Source organism: Cervus elaphus, chromosome 23, assembly GCF_910594005.1.
Source record: "Cervus elaphus chromosome 23, mCerEla1.1, whole genome shotgun sequence".
In the NCBI taxonomy this organism is placed as follows: domain Eukaryota; kingdom Metazoa; phylum Chordata; class Mammalia; order Artiodactyla; family Cervidae; genus Cervus; species Cervus elaphus.
This window is the reverse complement of record NC_057837.1, coordinates 54,323,494-54,341,257: the sequence shown is the minus strand read 5'-3', so window position 1 is coordinate 54,341,257 and position 17,764 is coordinate 54,323,494. Positions and strand designations below refer to the sequence as shown.

General features: G+C 59.5%; 2 protein-coding genes across 5 annotated transcripts; both read left to right on the top strand.

Moving 5' to 3' along the window:
• Positions 1 to 2,764: 2,764 nt before the first annotated feature.
• On the top strand, positions 2,765 to 7,742 carry LOC122681976 (MRG domain binding protein). 3 transcript variants are annotated; one of them, XM_043884612.1, is made up of 5 exons: positions 2,765 to 3,450; positions 3,940 to 4,175; positions 5,764 to 5,845; positions 6,101 to 6,175; positions 6,561 to 6,700. In XM_043884612.1, the coding sequence occupies exons 1-5, from the start codon at positions 3,303 to 3,305 to the stop codon at positions 6,566 to 6,568; spliced, it is 549 nt and encodes a 182-aa protein (XP_043740547.1). In that variant the 5' UTR covers positions 2,765 to 3,302; the 3' UTR covers positions 6,569 to 6,700. The 3 variants fall into 3 exon arrangements, with proteins under 3 accessions (XP_043740547.1, XP_043740545.1, XP_043740546.1); XM_043884610.1 differs by having other exon boundaries at positions 2,771 to 3,450; positions 6,582 to 7,742; XM_043884611.1 differs by having other exon boundaries at positions 2,775 to 3,450; positions 3,940 to 4,061; positions 6,582 to 7,742.
• Positions 7,743 to 9,965: 2,223 nt separating this feature from the next.
• Positions 9,966 to 17,376, top strand: OGFR (opioid growth factor receptor). Of its 2 annotated transcripts, none has more exons than XM_043884462.1 (7): positions 9,966 to 10,270; positions 12,082 to 12,150; positions 12,710 to 12,788; positions 13,693 to 13,771; positions 14,498 to 14,564; positions 15,171 to 15,319; positions 16,037 to 17,376. In XM_043884462.1, exons 1-7 carry the CDS (start codon positions 10,016 to 10,018, stop codon positions 17,052 to 17,054), a joined length of 1,716 nt encoding a protein of 571 aa, XP_043740397.1. In that variant the 5' UTR covers positions 9,966 to 10,015; the 3' UTR covers positions 17,055 to 17,376. The 2 variants fall into 2 exon arrangements, with proteins under 2 accessions (XP_043740397.1, XP_043740398.1); XM_043884463.1 differs by having other exon boundaries at positions 9,967 to 10,162.
• The last annotated feature ends 388 nt before the right edge of the window (positions 17,377 to 17,764 follow it).

The following is a 17,764-nucleotide window of genomic DNA, read 5'->3' as shown; positions in this document are numbered from 1 at the left end:
TTATTTTGGCTATTCGGGGTCTTCATGTTTCAGTACAAATTTTTAAATTATTCTAGTTCTGTGAAAAGTAACAGTTGGTATTTTGATCCAATGTCTTCTTTACTGGGGGAAGAGCTGCCCATCTTCCACCCCTCCCAGGGCTCTGGAGGTCTAGGTGCCCAGAACTTTTGGTGCAAGCCCTTGGTCTTAGCTGATCCCTGCAGTACATGTCCAGAGTGGGTCCAAGAGTGGTATCTGAGCCATGTCAGGATCAGGGACCTTTGTGCACTGAGATCAGGAGTGAGGGGCTCACAGTCAGGCTCCCATTGCACCTGTGGCCTCTTTCTGAAGTCCTGCCACCCAGGGCTGTCCTCATCCCCAGAGAAGCTCCCTTCTCTTCCTCTCCTTCACATAACATCTTACATCTTCTTCAGTGTGATCCTCCAACTGTGGGCTCCCAGCAGACAGGGCCCCCACCCAGGCCCTCCCCACACCCCTGTGCCAAGCACTCAGGAGGCAGTTATTGATCAGTGATCACCTGGTGACCGCCTCCTTCCCCAAAAGCTGTTTCATCCCTAACAACACCTGCCCCTTGCCTTTGTAACCAGGTGGGAAGAAACTGACCATAACAGAGTTTTCACAGCAGCTCTCTACTCACAGATTAAAGGGGCTTCCTTCAGCTCAGATTCTCATGATCATCCCAGAAGGATACACAGGGGGCCCACACACATCTCTCTACCCAGTTGCACTTCACTTTTGAACACTTTTTCTTCTGTATGTTATTTTGAGGAGGCTTACCCTAAATAGGGCTTCCCAGGTGGCACTAGTGGTAAATAACCCACCTGTCAATGCAGGAGACATAAGAGACACAGGCTCAATCCCTGGGTTGGGCAGATCCCCTGGAGGAGGGCATGGCAACCCACTCCAGTATTTTTGCCTAGAGAATTCCTTGGACGAGGAACCTGGTGGGCTAAAGTCCATGGGTTGCAAAGAGTCAGGCACGATGGAAGCAACTAAGCATGCACCCACATCCTAAATATGGGGAAGGCAACGGCAACCCACCCCAGTACTCTTGCCTGGAAAATCCCATGGACAGAGGAGCCTGGTAGGCTGCAGTCCATGGGGTTGCTAATGGTCGGACACAACTGAGAGACTTCGCTTTCACTTTTCACTTTCATGCATTTGAGGAGGAAATGGCAACCCACTCCAGTGTTCTTGCCTGGAGAATCCCAGGAAAGGGGGAGCTTGGTGGGCTGCCGTCTATGGGGTTGCACAGAGTCAGACATGACTAAAGCAATTTAGCAGCAACAGCACATCCTAAATAAGTCCCAGGTGGCCCAGTGGCCCACACTGGATCACCAATGCAGTGATCTGAAGCCCGACTTCTGATTCACCACAATGCAGAGGCTGAAGGTGCAGGCACAATGTTCAGATTCCTGAATCCTGCCTCAGTCTGGCTCCAGTTGTGCTCACGTCTGTGGGACACAAAGAAATGAGCCAAATCACTGGGATTAAGCAAAGTCCTGGCAGCTGAGTGTGGCATTTAGCTCCACCCTGACACTGGGCACAGAGGTAGGCTCGATACTCATGGGTAGAGACGGTCCCACACAAACCTGGTGAAGCAGACAAATGGGTAGTACCCAGGAGGCTTCATGTAAGAAGGATGTGGAGAAGGCAGTTTCCTTTCGCCCAAATCATCCAACCTGTCTTTCTGCATCGAGTCTGATTGCAGATACACATTCCAGGATCTGCCTGGAATGAAAGGAACCAGGTGTCTGTGGACCACAGCCACTGGTTGAGCACAGCTCAGCTATTGCGGCCACCAGAGAGGACCAAAACACAGCCCAGCACCCAGGTGACCCCAGGCAGGAGGAAGAGATTGCATGAGAGGCACAGATAGGCTGAGGCTGTCTTGTGGGCATCGGGGGTAGCTTCCTAGAGGAGGAAGCTCTCCAGATTGAAGAAGGCAGGAATTGGGTGGGGATAGAATGAGCAGAGGGTGGACCTGGTGGAGGAGCAGGGACCCCGAAGTGTCCGGCAAGTGCAGGGAGATTAATGATGAGGGCCACTGTCTGTTAGCACTTTCTGTGTGACAGAGCCCGTGTGAAGTGGCTTTGGGCTGTGCTTCATTCCACCTCACAGCAAACTCTGAGGGGAGCCCCACTTGTGGGTCAGAGAGAGGAAAGGAGGAAAGGAAAGAGGAAAGGAGTCACAATGTCCCTCCACATCGTGGCTCCAGGACAGCCGGTGGCACTGGGTCACTGTGAAATCCCCTCTGGGCCACGTGTCCCCACGCTGTTGGGGACTGGCATCACCAGCAGCGCTCTTCACATGAGGGAGGCCAAGACTCTGAGTCCCCGCTGTTCCGAGAGTGAGGCTGGCCAGAGCAGTTCCGAATGCCCGCTAAGAAGCGCGAGCGTGTGCCCAGGGCACGCCGGGATAAGGCGCCGTCGTTAGTTGCACTTCACTGAGGACACTGAGGCCTGGAGAGGCTCAGCGTCTTGCCTGGCTCACACGGCTGGCAAGCCGCAGAGCCGGAAAGGGACCCGGAAGGCCGACCCGGCGTCTACACCCGGGGGAGAGACGAAGAGCAAGAGCGCTCCCCGACTTGGGTATTCTCCCCGGGCACCGCGTGGGCGCGGCCTGACGGAGAAGGGGCGGGGAGAAGCCCTCGGGGGCGCGGGTGGGGCGGGGCGGGGCGGAGCCGGCGGTCTTGATTGGGCGCAGCTTTGAGCTTGTCACCTGACTGCCCAGGCGGGCCGCCCCAATTGGCCCCGCCCCTCCCGGCCAGGGTTAACCCGCAAGGCCCAATGCTGGTCACCCTGGAGGCCTGGGGCGGGAAGGCTGTACCCTGACGTCCCTGCCCCGGTGTGCAGGAGCCTCTCTGTGCAGCGCTCAGGCCAAGGGTCAGCTAGAGGCAGTGGAAGCCCTTGGAGCCCCCACTCGCAGGAACTGTAGGTTGCCTGTTCTTTTTCTTCTTTGCTTCTTACTGAGGTGCAGCTTGCAATCCCGCCATCGTAAGCGCAGAGTTCAGCGGGGTTTACCCCGAGCTGTGCAGCCACCGGCACAATCTAATTTAGGGCATTTCCCTCTGTCTACGCAAACCCACTCCTTCGCCTGATCCGCCGGCTCTGCCCGCGCTGCGCCGCGGGACCGGGCCGCCTGGGGGCGCGGCGACCCAGCGCTCAGCTGCGCCTGCGCCTGCGCCGCGCGAGAGCCCGAGAGCGAGCCCGTCGAGCGCGCGCCCACGCCGCGAGTGCGCCTGCGCGGAGCTCGTGGCCGCGCCCGCTCCCGCCCGGGGCTCCTCGCTGGCCGGCGGGGCCATGGGGGAGGCCGAGGTGGGCGGCGGCGGTGCGGCTGGCGACAAGGGGCCGGGGGAGGCTGCCACCAGCCCGGCCGAGGAGACGGTGGTGTGGAGCCCCGAGGTGGAGGTGTGCCTCTTCCACGCCATGCTGGGCCACAAGCCCGTCGGTGAGCAAAGCGCCGCGCCGGGGCGGCCCACCCGCGTGGGGGCGGGGCGGCCGGCAACGGTCGGGGACGCGCGCTGGGCGCGCGGGGCGGGGCCTCCTGCGCCTGCACCCCCGCCGACCCTGCCCCCACCTGCGCACCCTACCCATGCTTCCTCCAGCAGTCCCCCACTCCTGCCCTCGCTGTCCCCTTCTATACCCTACCCCCACCCGACTCCCCTCTTCCTGTGCCCAGCCACCCATCCCGGCTGACTTCAGCCCTCACGTGCACCCCCACCCCTGTCCCCTCGTTACACCTCCGCTGCAGACCCCTGCTTTTTCCTCTCCCACCTCTCCCCCCCCCCCCGCACCTCCTACCTCCTGCACCCTCCACCTTTGCCTCCCTACACCCTTGCAATCACTGCCCGCTCTCTCCCCCTTGCCCCCTACCTCTCTTCTCCACCCTACCAGCTGGCCTACCCCTCCCCCACAAGCCGACCCCTTCCTTCTGCAGGTGTGAATCGGCACTTCCACATGATCTGCATCCGAGACAAGTTCAGCCAAAACATCGGTCGGCAGGTCCCATCCAAGGTCATCTGGGACCACCTGAGCACCATGTATGACATGCAAGCACTGGTGAGCTGGACCCCCGCAGCCAGAGCCACTGGCAGAGAGCCCCCTCCACACCGCCTCCCCCCGCCCCCACCAGGTCCTGGCCTCAGGGACCTTGACATCCAGGATGTCCCACAGGTGACCAGTTGTTAAACGAGATAGCTCTGGGTAGTTTTATGAAAACACAAGCCTGGTGACAGTAGCTAGTTATTGCACTGAACCTACCTTAGATTTGGGGGGGGAGAGGAGGTCCAGTTAAGATCTTTCCAGGAGATAACTAGGGAGCTGAGGCCTGTGTGGGAGGGGGCTCTTAGGTTGTCAGTCCTGTGGAAAACTCCCGAGTGCTATAGGTAGGAAGGTGACTAGGTCTGAGTCACATTGAGATGAACATGGTGGCTTCTGTGAGAACCAGGGCGACCAGAAGGCCTCCCTCAGGGAACCCCCAGATGCCAGGTCTGAGGGAGAGCAGGTCAACTCAGTAACCAGGACAGCAGAAAAGACAGGTGGGTGTTCCCTGCAGAGGAACAGCAGGAGTCAGGGCCCTGTGGCAGCAGGCAGCAGGACTCGGGGCTGTACCGCCACCGAACCCTCCTCCCACTGAGACCTGTTGCTTGTCATGAGGCAGACAGTGAAGCTCAGACCCGCTTGTGTCCCTAACCCTCACCGCCACAAGTTCCCTGTTGGGCTTGCGCAAGTCGTTTGCACCTCCTTGTCACAAGGCAGAGACGGGAGAGAAATGACAGCACCTCTCTGACCCCCAGCCCTCACTTAGCACCCGGAAACTCGCGGTCAAGCTGCTGAACTGAAGCAGGCCCCCCAAAGGGCTGTGCCCACCAGTTGGGGCCCCACTTCCCCAGAATTCCCGGGTCCTGTGAGGACCCCCATGCTTGTCATGTTGGGGTGTCACCTGGCCCCCAGACACTTCCTGCATCTCCACTCCAGACTGGGGCCCAGAGCTGGACACAGAGACAAGTACGGCAGGGCCCGTGTTCTGGGGGGCCTTTGGTGCGGTAGACAGGACAGATGGCTCTCAAGTGCAGATGCTGGCTCAGAGGGTGCTGAGGCCATGATGCCCAGCACAGGGTCCCCGTGATACTCAGCTGTGGGGGCCTCCAAGGGGGCTCTCAGTCCAGGACAGGTGGCCCTTCCTTCCTCAGTTCCTTGGACCCCAGTACCGCTATGGAGCTGATGCCATGGTCACCTGGGACCTTGTAAATATGGGTCTGTGGATCCCACCCCACGGGATGACCATGGGCCCGGGAGCTCTCAGGGTTTGTGAAGCTCCCAGCTGGCGGTTGGCACACTTACTCGCTGACCACCTAGCTTGTCAGCTCAGCTCCCAAGTTGGGGACTAGAAGCCCTGTCTCCTGAATCCCCTCCCAACCCAGAGACCCTTCCCGCCAGCTCACCTTTCCCTTTGTCTGGTGGTGGTGTTTCTGGCTCTCTGTCCCTCTGGGCCTATGTGATCTGGGGAACAAGTGGAGCCTGATGAGCATTCCTGGTGCCTCCTCCATTTTGCTTTGTTTGCCTGGTTTCCACGAGAGAGAACAAAGGCCTCAGGCCCCATGCCTGCCCACTGCAGCCCCCTAGGACAGTCATCTGTGCTCATTGGTCACTCCTGAGTTGGCTCTTACATCTCTGGTCACCTTTTCTTTAAAATGTGATAATTTAAAATCATATTTTTTTCTTTGCTTCTAAAAAAAAAAAAACCCTTATTTGTCATTAGCACGAGTCTGAGATTCTTCCGTTCCCAAATCCAGAGAGGAATTTTGTCCTTCCAGAAGAAATCATTCAAGAAGTCCGAGAAGGTATGACTTGGGCAAGGGCAGATTTGGGAATGGGAAAAGGTGGCGATGTCAGGGTGAAGGTCACGAGCCTCAGAGAGTGAGGGTCACTGTCTGGGTGGTATTCACCCTCCAGGATGGGGCGGTCTGGGGGCCTCCAGAACAGGGGAAGACACCTCCCAAGTCGGGAGCAGCCCCTGGCCTGAGCCACCGTGGTCAGGCGGGGCCACGGCGCTCACCACTGCAGGCTCCAGGTCATCATCGGCCATCTCCCCACAGGAAAAGTGATCATCGAGGAGGAAATGAAAGAGGAAATGAAGGAAGATGTGGACCCCCACAACGGGGCTGATGATGGTAAGTGTGGAGCTTGCCCTCCCACCCTAGGGCCCCAGGGGCATGGACCCCAGCCTGACAAGGCCTCCCCATCATGGGCAGTGGAGTCATTCATCTGTCTGAGCAGCTAAGGCAGCTTCTGTCTGCTCGGGGAGAGCCTCCCACACAGGGGAGTCACTCTCGGGGCCAACCTAGGGGGGTGGGGGTGCCAGAGGGTGCCCGACTGAAGTAAAATGGGTGGCGGCCTTCTCAGTGCAGGGTGAACCCCGAGAAGCAAAGATGGGCACAGCCATGCAGGCACCCCCAGCTAGGGAGGAGCCTTTTGGGGTCGATGTCCTGTACATAGGTATAGATTTTTGTAACTGAACAGGAAGATGAAATAAAATTTTGGATATTCTGTTTTCAGCCAAATGATTTTGTCTCCCAGTTTTTTCATCTTCAGGAAGCTTGGGGAAAGCAACAGAAAAGTCCAGCAAAGACAAAGAAAAGAACAACTCGGACTTGGGGTCCAAAGAGGGGTCAGACAAGCGGAAGCGCAGCCGGGTCACTGACAAAGTCCTGACCGCCAACAGCAACCCCTCCAGCCCCAGTGCAGCCAAGCGGCGCCGGACGTAGACACTTGCAGCAGGCGGGTGCTGTGGTCTCCAGGCAGTCGGCGGGTCAAATGCCACCAGCCCTGCTGCCTGCCCTCGGGTGCCAGAGGCTCCTGAGGTGTCACTCAGACCATCTGGGCTCGGATGGCCCCCAACGCCCAGGACGGGTCCCGCTCAGATGCTGAGACCCAGGATGTGTGAGCCCAGGCCGCGTCCTCTCTGGACACTCGTGGGTCCCATCGCATTGGCTCAGCTGCACCTGGGGCCAAGCGTTGGCATGGGCCTGAGGACCAGGCTGCGTGGGCAGAGAGCGGGCACAGCAAGCAATAAAACATGGACTGCCTCTCTGCTCTGAGGGGCTCGGGTCTTCCCGTTTGTCCGTCTGTCCACCAGTCAAAGGCTCGCTCTCAACTGACTGCAGCCTCAGGGAAGCGTCAGGCCGCAGGCGCCGGCCCTTCCACCACCAGGGAGACTGAGAACTGGGTACTTTGCCTCATTCACCTGTACTGTAATGATGTATATAATTTGGTTGGTATTTCACTATTTAATTTTTAAGAAGCCTATTTTACTAGGGTTTTATATGAAAAAAGTACTGCAGAAGTTGAACCTGTGTTGTATTTTTTCCTGAGATGTTTTGTTTTAAGGTAACAGACTACTGAGATACTTTTCACTCAGTTTTTATATGCCAGATACAAAGAATTTGTAGCGGTTATTTTTGTATTCTCGAGTCACTGCACTGGCAAACAGACCAAATGAATGAGCAGAGGGAGGCAGGCTGAGGGAGGATGCAGCCTGGGCACCAGGCTGACCCAGACACACTTACTTTTGACTGAGGGACATTAAAGCACAAAAAAGCAACTGGAGTTGTGTGATTGTGATACCAAAGTTAACTTTTCTTATAGTAGGAGGTTGTCTTTTTCAAGATTTATAACTGAAGCTAGGCTTTGATGTACTTGGATCACTTGATACAATGAATATACAAACTAGTAACAGGTCTAGAGTGGCTACTTTGTTGCATGTGAGCATCCCTTCAAATAAAAAACGGTCAAGAGAGGCACCCAGTCGGAGTGGTGCCTGGTGGGAGTAGTGCTTACTTCCCACCAGCATGCGAACTGGGGCGGAGCTCAGACCTCCCAAGTGAGAGAGGAGGTGCTCACCCTCATCCTGACAAACCAGGAGGACATTGGTGCCATCCATCCCCCCAATATCAGCCACAGGTGGTTGGAAATCCCTGAGCCCATGGGGCTCCGTGGGCTGAGAGGTGGCCCGGTGGGGGTTGGAGGCCGGCACCTGCTGCCCCAATAGGGCCCACAGTGCCTGGCATGGAGTGTCTCGTGTCAGGTCTACTGACCCTGAGCAGCCCTGGCCTTCTGTCCTGACTGCCCCGTGCAGGAAGCTGAAGCAGAAGCTTACACCCCACAGTCAGACCTGGTGCCTAAGGGCCCCGTGACGTGAGATTCCAGGAGAAGATCACACTTTCAGAGGGGCCTCCTACCACAGGGAAGGGCATCTAGACAGCACCCTGGTGCAGTCGAGTGTGGCTGGCACTTGTAAAGCAGAAGCTGGGCCCCATCTGAGAACAAGTCATGTGTGTGGCAGGAGGCGGTGTGGGAGGCTGTGCTCTGAGTACCGCAGCCTGTAGCTACGGCCCTGTGTCCTCCAGTCCATGCTTATCTGTTTTCTGGTAGAGGTGGGGGAGCCTGCCCACCCACCCAAGTGCTCTCAGAGCGCCCAGCACCCAGCAGTGCCTCATCAGAGGGCCCCATCCCTCCAGAAGTCACAGCCAGGGTCTAGTCACAGCCAACTGCAAGTCAGCTAAGGAGAAGTCCAGGCCTGTGGCTACAGTCTGCAATAGGCCAACTCCGAACAATGCCTGACAGCCTGCCTCTCTGTTGCCTGCTCCTTGGGACACCTACCCTGGCCATCAGTGGCAGAAGCTTTGCAGAAATGCCCAGAACTCCACACTTTTGGGGGAGTCACCACTGTCCTAGAAGGTTGTCCAGGCGAGATGGTACCCAGAGAGGTAATGGAGGTTGGTAAGCCTGCAAGGAGTTGGCACCAGTATGAAGAAGGGTCTTCAGCCGTGCCCATGGCCAAGACTGGCAGGTTCTGTCCAGCTCCGAGCTGTCCCCAGATGCACAGCTCAAGGACTGTCACATCCTTGGGCATACCAACCTGAGGCCTGGCAGCCTGCAGGACTGAGCAGGGCCTCAGTCTCTGTTGACCAGCCCTGAGGGTGACCCTGGGTCATTCCTGCCTCCAGGTGTCTGGGTCTTTACCTGGTGCCTCCAAGTCAGTGATGGCAGCACCTGTGCTGTCTTACAACCATTACCTGCAGCAAAGGGGACAGCAGGTTAGGCCCACGAGGACACTGCACTATGGGACTGTCAGGACTGGAGAGAGACCCTCCTAGTGGCCTTGAAAAGGCAGACCACCTGGGTGTGAACCTTTGGAGGGGACATGGGGATCTCCATTCCTACTGTCCAGCAAGAGGAGTTCTGCTGTTCACCTGAAGCATCCTGAAAGCAAGTCACTCCTCAGAGGACATCTGATGAAAGTGCTGCCCCAGCCCACACCTGGGGGACACCCGGGGGTCTCCTAAGGGAGGCGTCCTGGGGGAACACCTGGGGGACAACTTGGGGGTATTCTCCTAGGGGCACACTTGTGGAGGGACATCTGCTACAGACAAGCTCCAGGGGGGCCACCCTTCAAGGGGACATCCTCCCTTAGGTCATCCTTAGGGGGATCATGGTGGAGAGAGGTGCCCTGCAGGGGAGGGTGTTCGGAGGGGAAGGGACGTTCTAGGGGTGCTCTGGGGGACCTCCTCAGGGGGCGGGCTTCCTGTCTACATTTTTCTGAGGAGAACATGGGGGCGGGGCAGTGGTTCTGGTCCTCCAGGGTGGAGGAGGCCATTCTCCAGGGGAAAGGGGACCTGGAAGGATTCTGAGAGGGTACCCTGGGGAGCACTCCCCAAGGGTCCTCTCCAGGGAGAAATCCATACCTAGGTGGGCATGGAGGGGTGCAACCTCGGGGGTGAGGGGAGCGTCCTCCGGAGAGGCTTTCTCGGTGTGGGGGGGACAGGCCTCCTCCAGAGGGACATCCTTGGAGGGTACATCCTGGAGACGGTCCTCCTCAGGACTGGGCGGGCCGAGACGACAGCCCCGGGCCCGCCTCCGACCCGCCCCCCGGCCCGCCTCCGGCCCGCCCCCGCGCTTCCTCCCTGTTTCATTTTCGCTTCCGCCGGAGCCGGTCCCGCCGCCACCTGAGCATGGAGGACCCGGACTGCGACTCGACCTGGGACGAGGATGAGGAGGAGGACGGCGAGGGCCCGCGGGCGGAGGCCGGCGAGGATGGCGAGACCGGCGCTCCGGGGAACGCGGAGGCCGAGGAGGACGCGCGGCCCAGCGCGCTCCAGGTGCCGCCCCCGCGCCCTGGGAACCCGGCGCCCCTGGGGAGGCCGCGGCGGCAAAGAGGGCAAAGTCCTGCTGCTGGCAAGCCGTTCCCCGCCCCGCCGCGGGGCCAGGTGTGCGGGCACCTCCCAGAGACCCGGCTTGGGGCCCGGCTCCCCATCTCCAGCGGTTGCCCCTTTCCCGCCCTGTCCTGGTCCCCAGGACACGCTGAGGTCCTCCCCAACCCTCTCCCCCGCGCGCTCCCCTACCAGGGCACCTTGCAGGGAATCCAGGGCCACCCTCAGACCCTGGTCCCCAGGGCCAGATCCGAGCGGTGACACTTCCTCCAGAGGATCGCCCCAGCACATCCTTGACTCCCCTGTCACATCGCAGCCTTAGGCCCTTGGCTCTGTCCTCTAGACAGACCCAGTCCTCAGCTCTGGCCTTCTTCACCGCCTCTCCTGGAGCTGCTGCCTCCACCCTTCCCCAGGCCCCAGAGCCCCCAGCCTGCCCCACCCGGTTGACCCTCACTAGGTGCAGCACCTACCCGCTCTGACCGGGGTTCACCTCATGTCGTCTGGAGGTGGCCTTGGAGGCTACATGTGTGTGGCTTGCCTGAGCCAGAGCAGCTGGTGTGCCCACCAGCTCCTCGTTGTCACCACTGGTTACTTGTCATAACCATGGTTATTCAACATTACGGGCAGTTACTTGCTGGTACTCACCGGGTGTCACAATCCCTGAGTGGATGCCATTGCTCCAGCTGGGGTTCCAGGTGAGAGGGAGGGCTCCAAGTGATAGTAGTCACCACGTGTCCCCCTCCCTCTGGGACCAGGGTATCTTGGCACCGTGTCTGGGGAAGCTTGAGTTTCAGGCTTAGTGGTCTCAGTGATGGATTATCAGTACTGCAGATGAGCACTCTGGTGTTCAAGTTTCTCTCTGGGTCTTGGAGTGGTCAGTCAGCAAGAGGAACCCCAAGGGGCTCTTGGGCCTGCCGAGAAGGCCGGCGACCTTGGCACATTTCCAGTGTTTCAGGCGGGCACGAGTTCCTAGGGTAGGTAGTCTGGGCAGTGGTCAGGGTCACAGGGCAGGAATCCACCTCTTCCCCCAAGCAGATGCCCCTAAGCTGGACGTGGTGCAGCTTAGATAGGAAGACGCCATCCTCACTGTAGCTCCGTGGGCCACACTCCTAAAGCAGTGCTTCGGCACGTGGACCTTCCTGTGAGATGCCCATGGTCCTGTGACCTCTTCCCTGTCCCTCTGCTATGGCTTCTCTCCTTCTACAGAGTCCCAATCTCCTCTCCAGTCCCCCATGGGTCCTTCCTGGCCGCCCCACACTGGGTCCCGGTGTGGCTTTTTGGTGCTTCCTCCTGGACGCTCATTTGTGCACCTATGGCACTGGCCCTGCTCTGAGCTGTGCACGTGACCAGCATTGGTCAGGACCTGCCCTCTGGACCAACCCAGGGAGGCTGAGAAATGGATGCTGATGGGGGGCGGGGCAGTTTCTGCTGAGTTTCATTTCCACGCACTGTCCATTGACCTAACTGGCATCTGGCTAAGAAACCCCTTTCAGAAGCATCTGGGGCTCTTGGTGGCAAGGCCATTGCCCTTGGGTATACAGCCCCTTAGGTGTCAGTTTAGAGCACAGGGCAAGGAGGAAGTGTTGGGGGAGTCGGGGTTCCCAGAGGAGGTCCTGGACTGTGATGCCAGCAAACATGGGAGGAGAAAATGATGCTGGAGTCACGGGGCACCCCAAGAATGTACATTGGCCTGGAGTCTGGAGGGCTCACTCCAGCTGCTCTGGCCCCTCTGACATTGCTGGCAGCTAGGCCCAGTCCTTGCTGCCCTCACCAGGGTGGGGCCTCCCTGGAATGGGTCCTGCTTGCTGGCTGCCTTGAGGAATGGGGAGGGTCTCCCCACTGGGATCTGATCCATTCTCTCTCCGCAGCTCAAGGTGACAGGGTCCCGAAACTGGCGAGCTGCACGGGACACACGCCGGTACCGGCACCACTACCCGGTAGGTATCTGTGCACAGACCCGCCCCCCATACCCACCCCTGCAGCCCACCAGGACTGAATCCTTCCTATAATCACGGGGTGAGAGCACCACGCCCTAATTCCCACCACAGCACCCTCACCTTTCACACCGTGACAGCACCAGCTGCCAGCTCATCCACAGGAGGCCCCACCAGCCCATCTCATGGCTTCTGTTGTCCTCAGTCCCTGCCCTCTGCACCTGAGTCTCAGGGAACTGGTGGACTGTCTCTGGGGTGCAGATGAAGGGGACCTCCCAGCCCTGGCCCACGTTGTTGAGAGGGGGATGGTTATCACTGGTGGTCAGAGTGGTCGTCACTGGTGGTGGCTGCTATCTCCTAAGTATGAAGGCTGGTCCTCCCCTGTGGGGTGGGGGACCCAGGCTTGGCACTTGGGGTCTTCACCAACCCTCAGGATGTCTGGAGGTTCATGGGCCAAGAGCCAACACCTCCCTCCCACCCGCCTCAGAAATGCTTCAGTATGAGGGGTCCTTGGAGGCAGCCTGTTTGGATGACATCTTATCACCTTTATCTGACGCCGTAGGATCTGGTAGAAGGAGATGACAATGGCGACATGCTCAACCTGAGTTTCTACAAAAATGAGATTCGGTTCCTGCCTAATGGTGTGTATCTGCCCAGCTGCCGGCAGCTCCATTCTGGGGGTGTTCCTCTCTGCCTGTCTGGTCTGCTGTGACATGGTTTGAACCTGTGGCTTTCAGATATAGCCCCACAGTGCACCCCCACCCCCACCCCAAAGCTGCTGAGGGACTCCCAGGGCCCCAGCCCTTGGCCTGGACACAGTGGCCACCATGGTCCAAAGGGTCAGGTGATGAATGCTGGTGGCTTTGCAGGCCCACAGTCTCTGTCATGACTGCTCGCCTACCTCCATAGTGAGGAAGCTGCATGCATAAACTAATAGGAAGGAATGGTTTTTACCTTTTAAACAGTTGGGAAAGTTTTATGGTACAATAACATTTATGACATGCGAAAATCATATGAGATTCAAATTCCAGTGTCCAGGGTGAGGTTTTATCAGAACCCATCCGCATACTTGTTGTCCATGGCTCCTTTGCTGCACACATCAGGGGCCACACAGCCTCAAATATTTCCCTCCAGGCTCTTTGCAGAAAGTGGCGGTTGCCCTGCAGAGACCAAGCTGCAGCATGGGGCTTGGTGGCAGGCTCTGTGTGAGGGCAGAACTCTAGCTAGCAGCCTGTGGTTTGTGGGGTGCAGCAAGGTCCCCCTTCTGCAAAGACAGGTGCAGGTGTGGGACCACTCGCTCTTCCCCATTGGGGCCTCCTGGGTCCTCTGGCCCACAGTGCCCAGCATGGCCTGCCCGCTCCGGTCTGCCCTCTATCAGCCATAAGGGTTCACCTTCCAGATTGCAGAGTGGTGGTCGGCCTAAATTGGGTTAACATCACAGGCGGTGTGCACAACCTGAAGCTGCCAAGCCCCAAGGTCCTCATGAAAGGGGTGGGGGGAGGGGCTTTCGGCAGTCCCCCTGACTTGTCTCTGTGGGGCTCCCAGGCTGTTTCATTGAGGACATTCTTCAGAACTGGAAGGAAGACTATGAACTCCTGGAGGACAATCACTCCTACATCCAGTGGTGAGTGGGCGGGGCTTCTGAGAAGGGGCTTGAGACCCTGCCCAGACTGGATCCTGGCTCCGCCTCTTCCAGGCTCCGCGCTTACTGAGCAGGCGCACTGCCCTCCGTGCCAGGTGCCTGGCTCTGCAGGCGAGGGCCAGCTAAGGGGAGACCGCGTCTGGGTTCTCCAGCTAGGAACAGCCTCTGCTGCTGGGGTTTGACGCTGGCTTTGGGGAACAACAAGAGCAGTCAACCAGCTGGCTCGCTGGAGGCCCCCTGAGGCTGTCCTGAATCTGTCCGCAGAGCCCCTCTGCCGCAAGGGTGGGTTCTAATGGTGCCTAGGTGCCCCCCGGAGGCTGGCCTGCAAATGCAATGTCCTTTAAGGACGGCTTGCAGGAGACCGACTCAGAGCACAGGATATCCCTGAGAATAATTCTGCAGCATTAATGGTGGGCGGCAAAGAAGAACATGAGAATGAAAGGGAATGGTAGGGAGGGGGGTCGCTGTCTGGCAGGTGCCCTGCTGATGTGCAGGCAGGCGGGACTCCTGTGGCTGGGCTGTCCTGGGCCCTTATCCTGGGCACTCCCCCTGGAGCTCTCCCATCCTCACCCTTTTGACTTTATTGACTGGGGAGAGACCACAGCATGTGTAGCAGGTGAGGTCCAGCCAACCCTGCCGGAGTTGAGCAGAGAGCCCCGGGGGCCATGTATGCCGCTTACCGGGCCTGTGCCATCCCTTCCCTCACAGGCTGTTTCCACTGAGGGAGCCGGGGGTGAACTGGCATGCCAAGCCCCTCACACTCCGGGAGATCGAGGTGAGCTCTGGAGGTCGAGGTATGGGTCACGGCTAGCCGCAGGTGTTCACGGGTCCATTGGGGAACAGGAACTGTAGGACTCCTCTGCCCACAGTTTTATCTTCCCTCATAAGTGGTCCTTGCTTCTGGCCCTCAGTGCTCCTTGCAGGCTTCCAGAGAAATCTGACTGCGAGGGTTGCTCATGTCCAGGGGTCTAGGGAAGGGGCCACGAGCAGTCAGAGTGACCAGGCTTTGCCTTAGTCAGCCCTGGTTTGGGCTGGATCAATGATGCCTGGAGAGTGGGGAGGGGGTTCCAGGAGCCGGGGAGGCCGAGCAGGTGTGCCCAAGAGAGGATGGGCGCTTGCAGTCCCATGTCCAGCCCTGGGGTCCCTGAGGTCTTTCCGCAGGTCAGGGAGTTCCTCTCAAGGCTACAGCACATGCCTCAGGCTGGGGAGATCTGGTGCCAGTTCAGAGTCAAGTGAGCAGCCCTGGGCTCCTGTGCCCTGGCCCTTCACCCTGAGGGTCTGAGCCAAGGCTGCAGGTGAATTTGGGCCTGAGGAAGGTATCCAGCTCTTGGCTGTGTTGCACTGACACTGAGCTCTCTGCCACCCTTGGGGGCTTTTCCAGGCATTTAAGAAGTCCGAGGAGGTCAGGGAGCGGCTGGTCCAGGCCTATGAGCTCATGCTGGGCTTCTTTGGGATCCAGCTAGAGGACCGAGATACCGGCCGGGTGTGCCGAGCACACAACTACCAGAAACGCTTCCAGAACCTCAACTGGTGAGCAGGCCGGGAGCTTAGGGGTCTGCACAGCTGGTCTCTGATTGCAGAGGAACATCTCTGAGGAGGGGGCCTGCAAGGTGGGGCCTGAGACTCCCAGCATCCTCTGAGCTTGTGGAGGTGGGGCAATGGCGGGGTGGGGGCAAGAACAAGGGGTGAGGATGGGACCAGGTGGGGCAGGACTGGGGAGGGAGCAGGGGGAGTGGGGTGAGTGCCACCTGATTCAGCTGTGGGCTTCTTGACTGTGGCCTGCCACCCATGTAGGCATGGGTTGGGTTGCCAGGGGCTCCGTCACTTTCACTACATCCCTGATTACCCCACCTGGGGGGTGTGGGAGACATCCTCCCCTCGCTCCCCTGGGAGGCACTGGGTGGAGGGGAGGGGCAGCTCAGGGCACGTGGGTAACACCCCTGCCTCTAGAGGGTCCCCATCTGGTTCATCTCCAGCTGTGCTGGGGGTGGGTGTTCCATGGGACCAAGGGGACAGTCACCCTTCTAGGGAATGCATCACAGTCCTTCACCAAACATGATCCAGGTCCACAGGCCATCTTCTCAGGGACCTGAGGACAGGGTGGGAATGGGGGCTGACCTGTGGGCCGGAGTGTCTACTGGTGGACACCAGCCTCTTGGGGGAGTGGGGGCGGGGTGGAGAAGGGCAGTCTTTGGCTGAGCACTGCCCACCATGTGCAGCCCCACCAGCACCTCCTGTCCCCACCAGGCACAGCCACAACAACCTCCGCATCACCCGCATCCTCAAGTCTCTGGGGGAGCTGGGGCTGGCGCACTACCAGGCACCCCTGGCCCACTTCTTCCTGGAGGAGACGCTGGTGCGGAGGCAGCTGCCGGGCTTGCGGCACAGTGCCCTGGACTACTTCGTGTTCACTGTGCGCTGCCGGCACCAGCGCCGCGAGCTGCTGCACTTCGCCTGGGAGCACTTCCGGCCCCGCTGCAGGTTCGTCTGGGGGCCCGAGGACAAATTGCAGAAGTTCAAGCCATGCTCGCCACCCTGCTCACCACGGCTGGCCTGCCCCAGAGAGGCGAAGGAGGAGGAGACCCCTGGGGAACCCACCCTTGAAGTCGGCACCCAGAGGCACATCTGTGGGCTTGGGAAGGATGAGGAGGCAGGCCCACTGGCTGAGGGTCCCCAGCTGCCTGGCACAGAGTCTCAGGAGGTCAGAGCCCTGGAGAGGGACCAGGGAGATGAGACCAGTGAGGAGCAGGGACCAGAGTCACCAAACCCCAAGGAGAGCAAGAAGAGGAAGCTGGAGGCAAATCTGCGGGAGCGGGCCCTGGGGGAGCCAGGAGCCAGCGCCTCTGAGGTGGAGAAGATAGCCCTGAACCTGGAGGGCTGCGCCCTCAGCCAGGGCAGCCTCAGGGCAGAGACCCAGGAAGTGGTCAGCCAGGCCCCAGAGGAGGCCAAGCAGCTCTGCCCCCAGCCTCCGGGGGCCAAGGTGGCCGATGAGGTGAGGAAGCGAAGGAAGATGGACCAAGGTGCCAGTGATCACCCAGAGGCAGCAGCCAATGGTGGCACCCTGACACTGGCCACCACTAAGCCCCCTGAGCCATCCGAGCGCTCAGAGGCTGAAGAGGGCACAAATGGGGTCAAAGAGGAAGCAGAAGGCCAGGCAGGGCTGGAGCAGAGTGCCCCTGGGAGCCCAGCCACTGCAGGACCGGAGGTGGAGGAGAGGGCAGAGCCCGCAGAGGAGGGACCTCGTGTCCATCCCGGAGAGCCTTAGGGAAGGGGACACCCGTGGGCCTCCTGGCCCTGCCCTGCCACAGGCCTGGGAGCCACGTTGTCAGCTGTTCTCAGCATCCAGCTCTGTTGGCCTGTCCCTGGTGGTCACTCCAGCTGCGAGGAGGCCAGGCCCGGCCCTCCGGGAGGCTGAGGCTTCACCCGCCTTCCTTCCACCTCACTTCCCACCTCCTCCCTCCTCTGTGCCGCCATCCCCCTCCCCACCTTTGTAACTTGGCCTTTTAGGGTCTGGAGGAGTGGGAGGGGGTGCTCATTTTCTTACTCTGGTGCAGAGGCCTTTTCTGAATAAACTCATTTGACTTTGAGTGTTTCCGGTATGGATGGCAGCTCGTGGATGGCCAGGGCAGGGGAGGGGCTGGTTTCATGAGTAACTCTGGCTGGACTCGTGGTTGCATGTGGCCCAGCTGTGTCACCACTTTGCTGTGGAAGTGCCTGGCGTGCGACCCTGGTGCGGCCCTCCTGAGCATGTGTGCCCCCCAGCATACACCCCCCAAAATGCACCCTGATCGCACGGCCACCCAGAGCCTCTGGGGCTGGGCATTGGGTCCCTAGGCTGCCTTTTGTCACCGATTAAAGGATGTGGAGCAGTGTCGGGTGTGCCCTGACTGGGGTTCTGTGATGCACCTCGGAGCACAAGCTCTGTGGTGGTTCCCTGGCTCTGTCCCCTCTGCCCCTGCCCTAGCAGCCATAGCC

What these genes read in the sequence shown, in the direction of transcription:
- LOC122681976 (XM_043884610.1), top strand. Translation starts at nt 3,303, where the DNA reads ATGGGGGAGGCCGAGGTGGGCGGCGGCGGTGCGGCTGGCGACAAGGGG. An exon ending in ACATCCAGGATGTCCCACAG is followed by an intron (nt 4,176 to 5,763) that starts GTGACCAGTTGT and finishes ATTTGTCATTAG; the next exon opens with CACGAGTCTGAGATTCTTCC. An exon ending in CCACAACGGGGCTGATGATG is followed by an intron (nt 6,176 to 6,581) that starts GTAAGTGTGGAG and finishes TTTGTCTCCCAG; the next exon opens with TTTTTTCATCTTCAGGAAGC.
- OGFR (XM_043884462.1), top strand. Translation starts at nt 10,016, where the DNA reads ATGGAGGACCCGGACTGCGACTCGACCTGGGACGAGGATGAGGAGGAG. An exon ending in CCGCCCCGCCGCGGGGCCAG is followed by an intron (nt 10,271 to 12,081) that starts GTGTGCGGGCAC and finishes CTCTCTCCGCAG; the next exon opens with CTCAAGGTGACAGGGTCCCG. An exon ending in GATTCGGTTCCTGCCTAATG is followed by an intron (nt 12,789 to 13,692) that starts GTGTGTATCTGC and finishes TGGGGCTCCCAG; the next exon opens with GCTGTTTCATTGAGGACATT.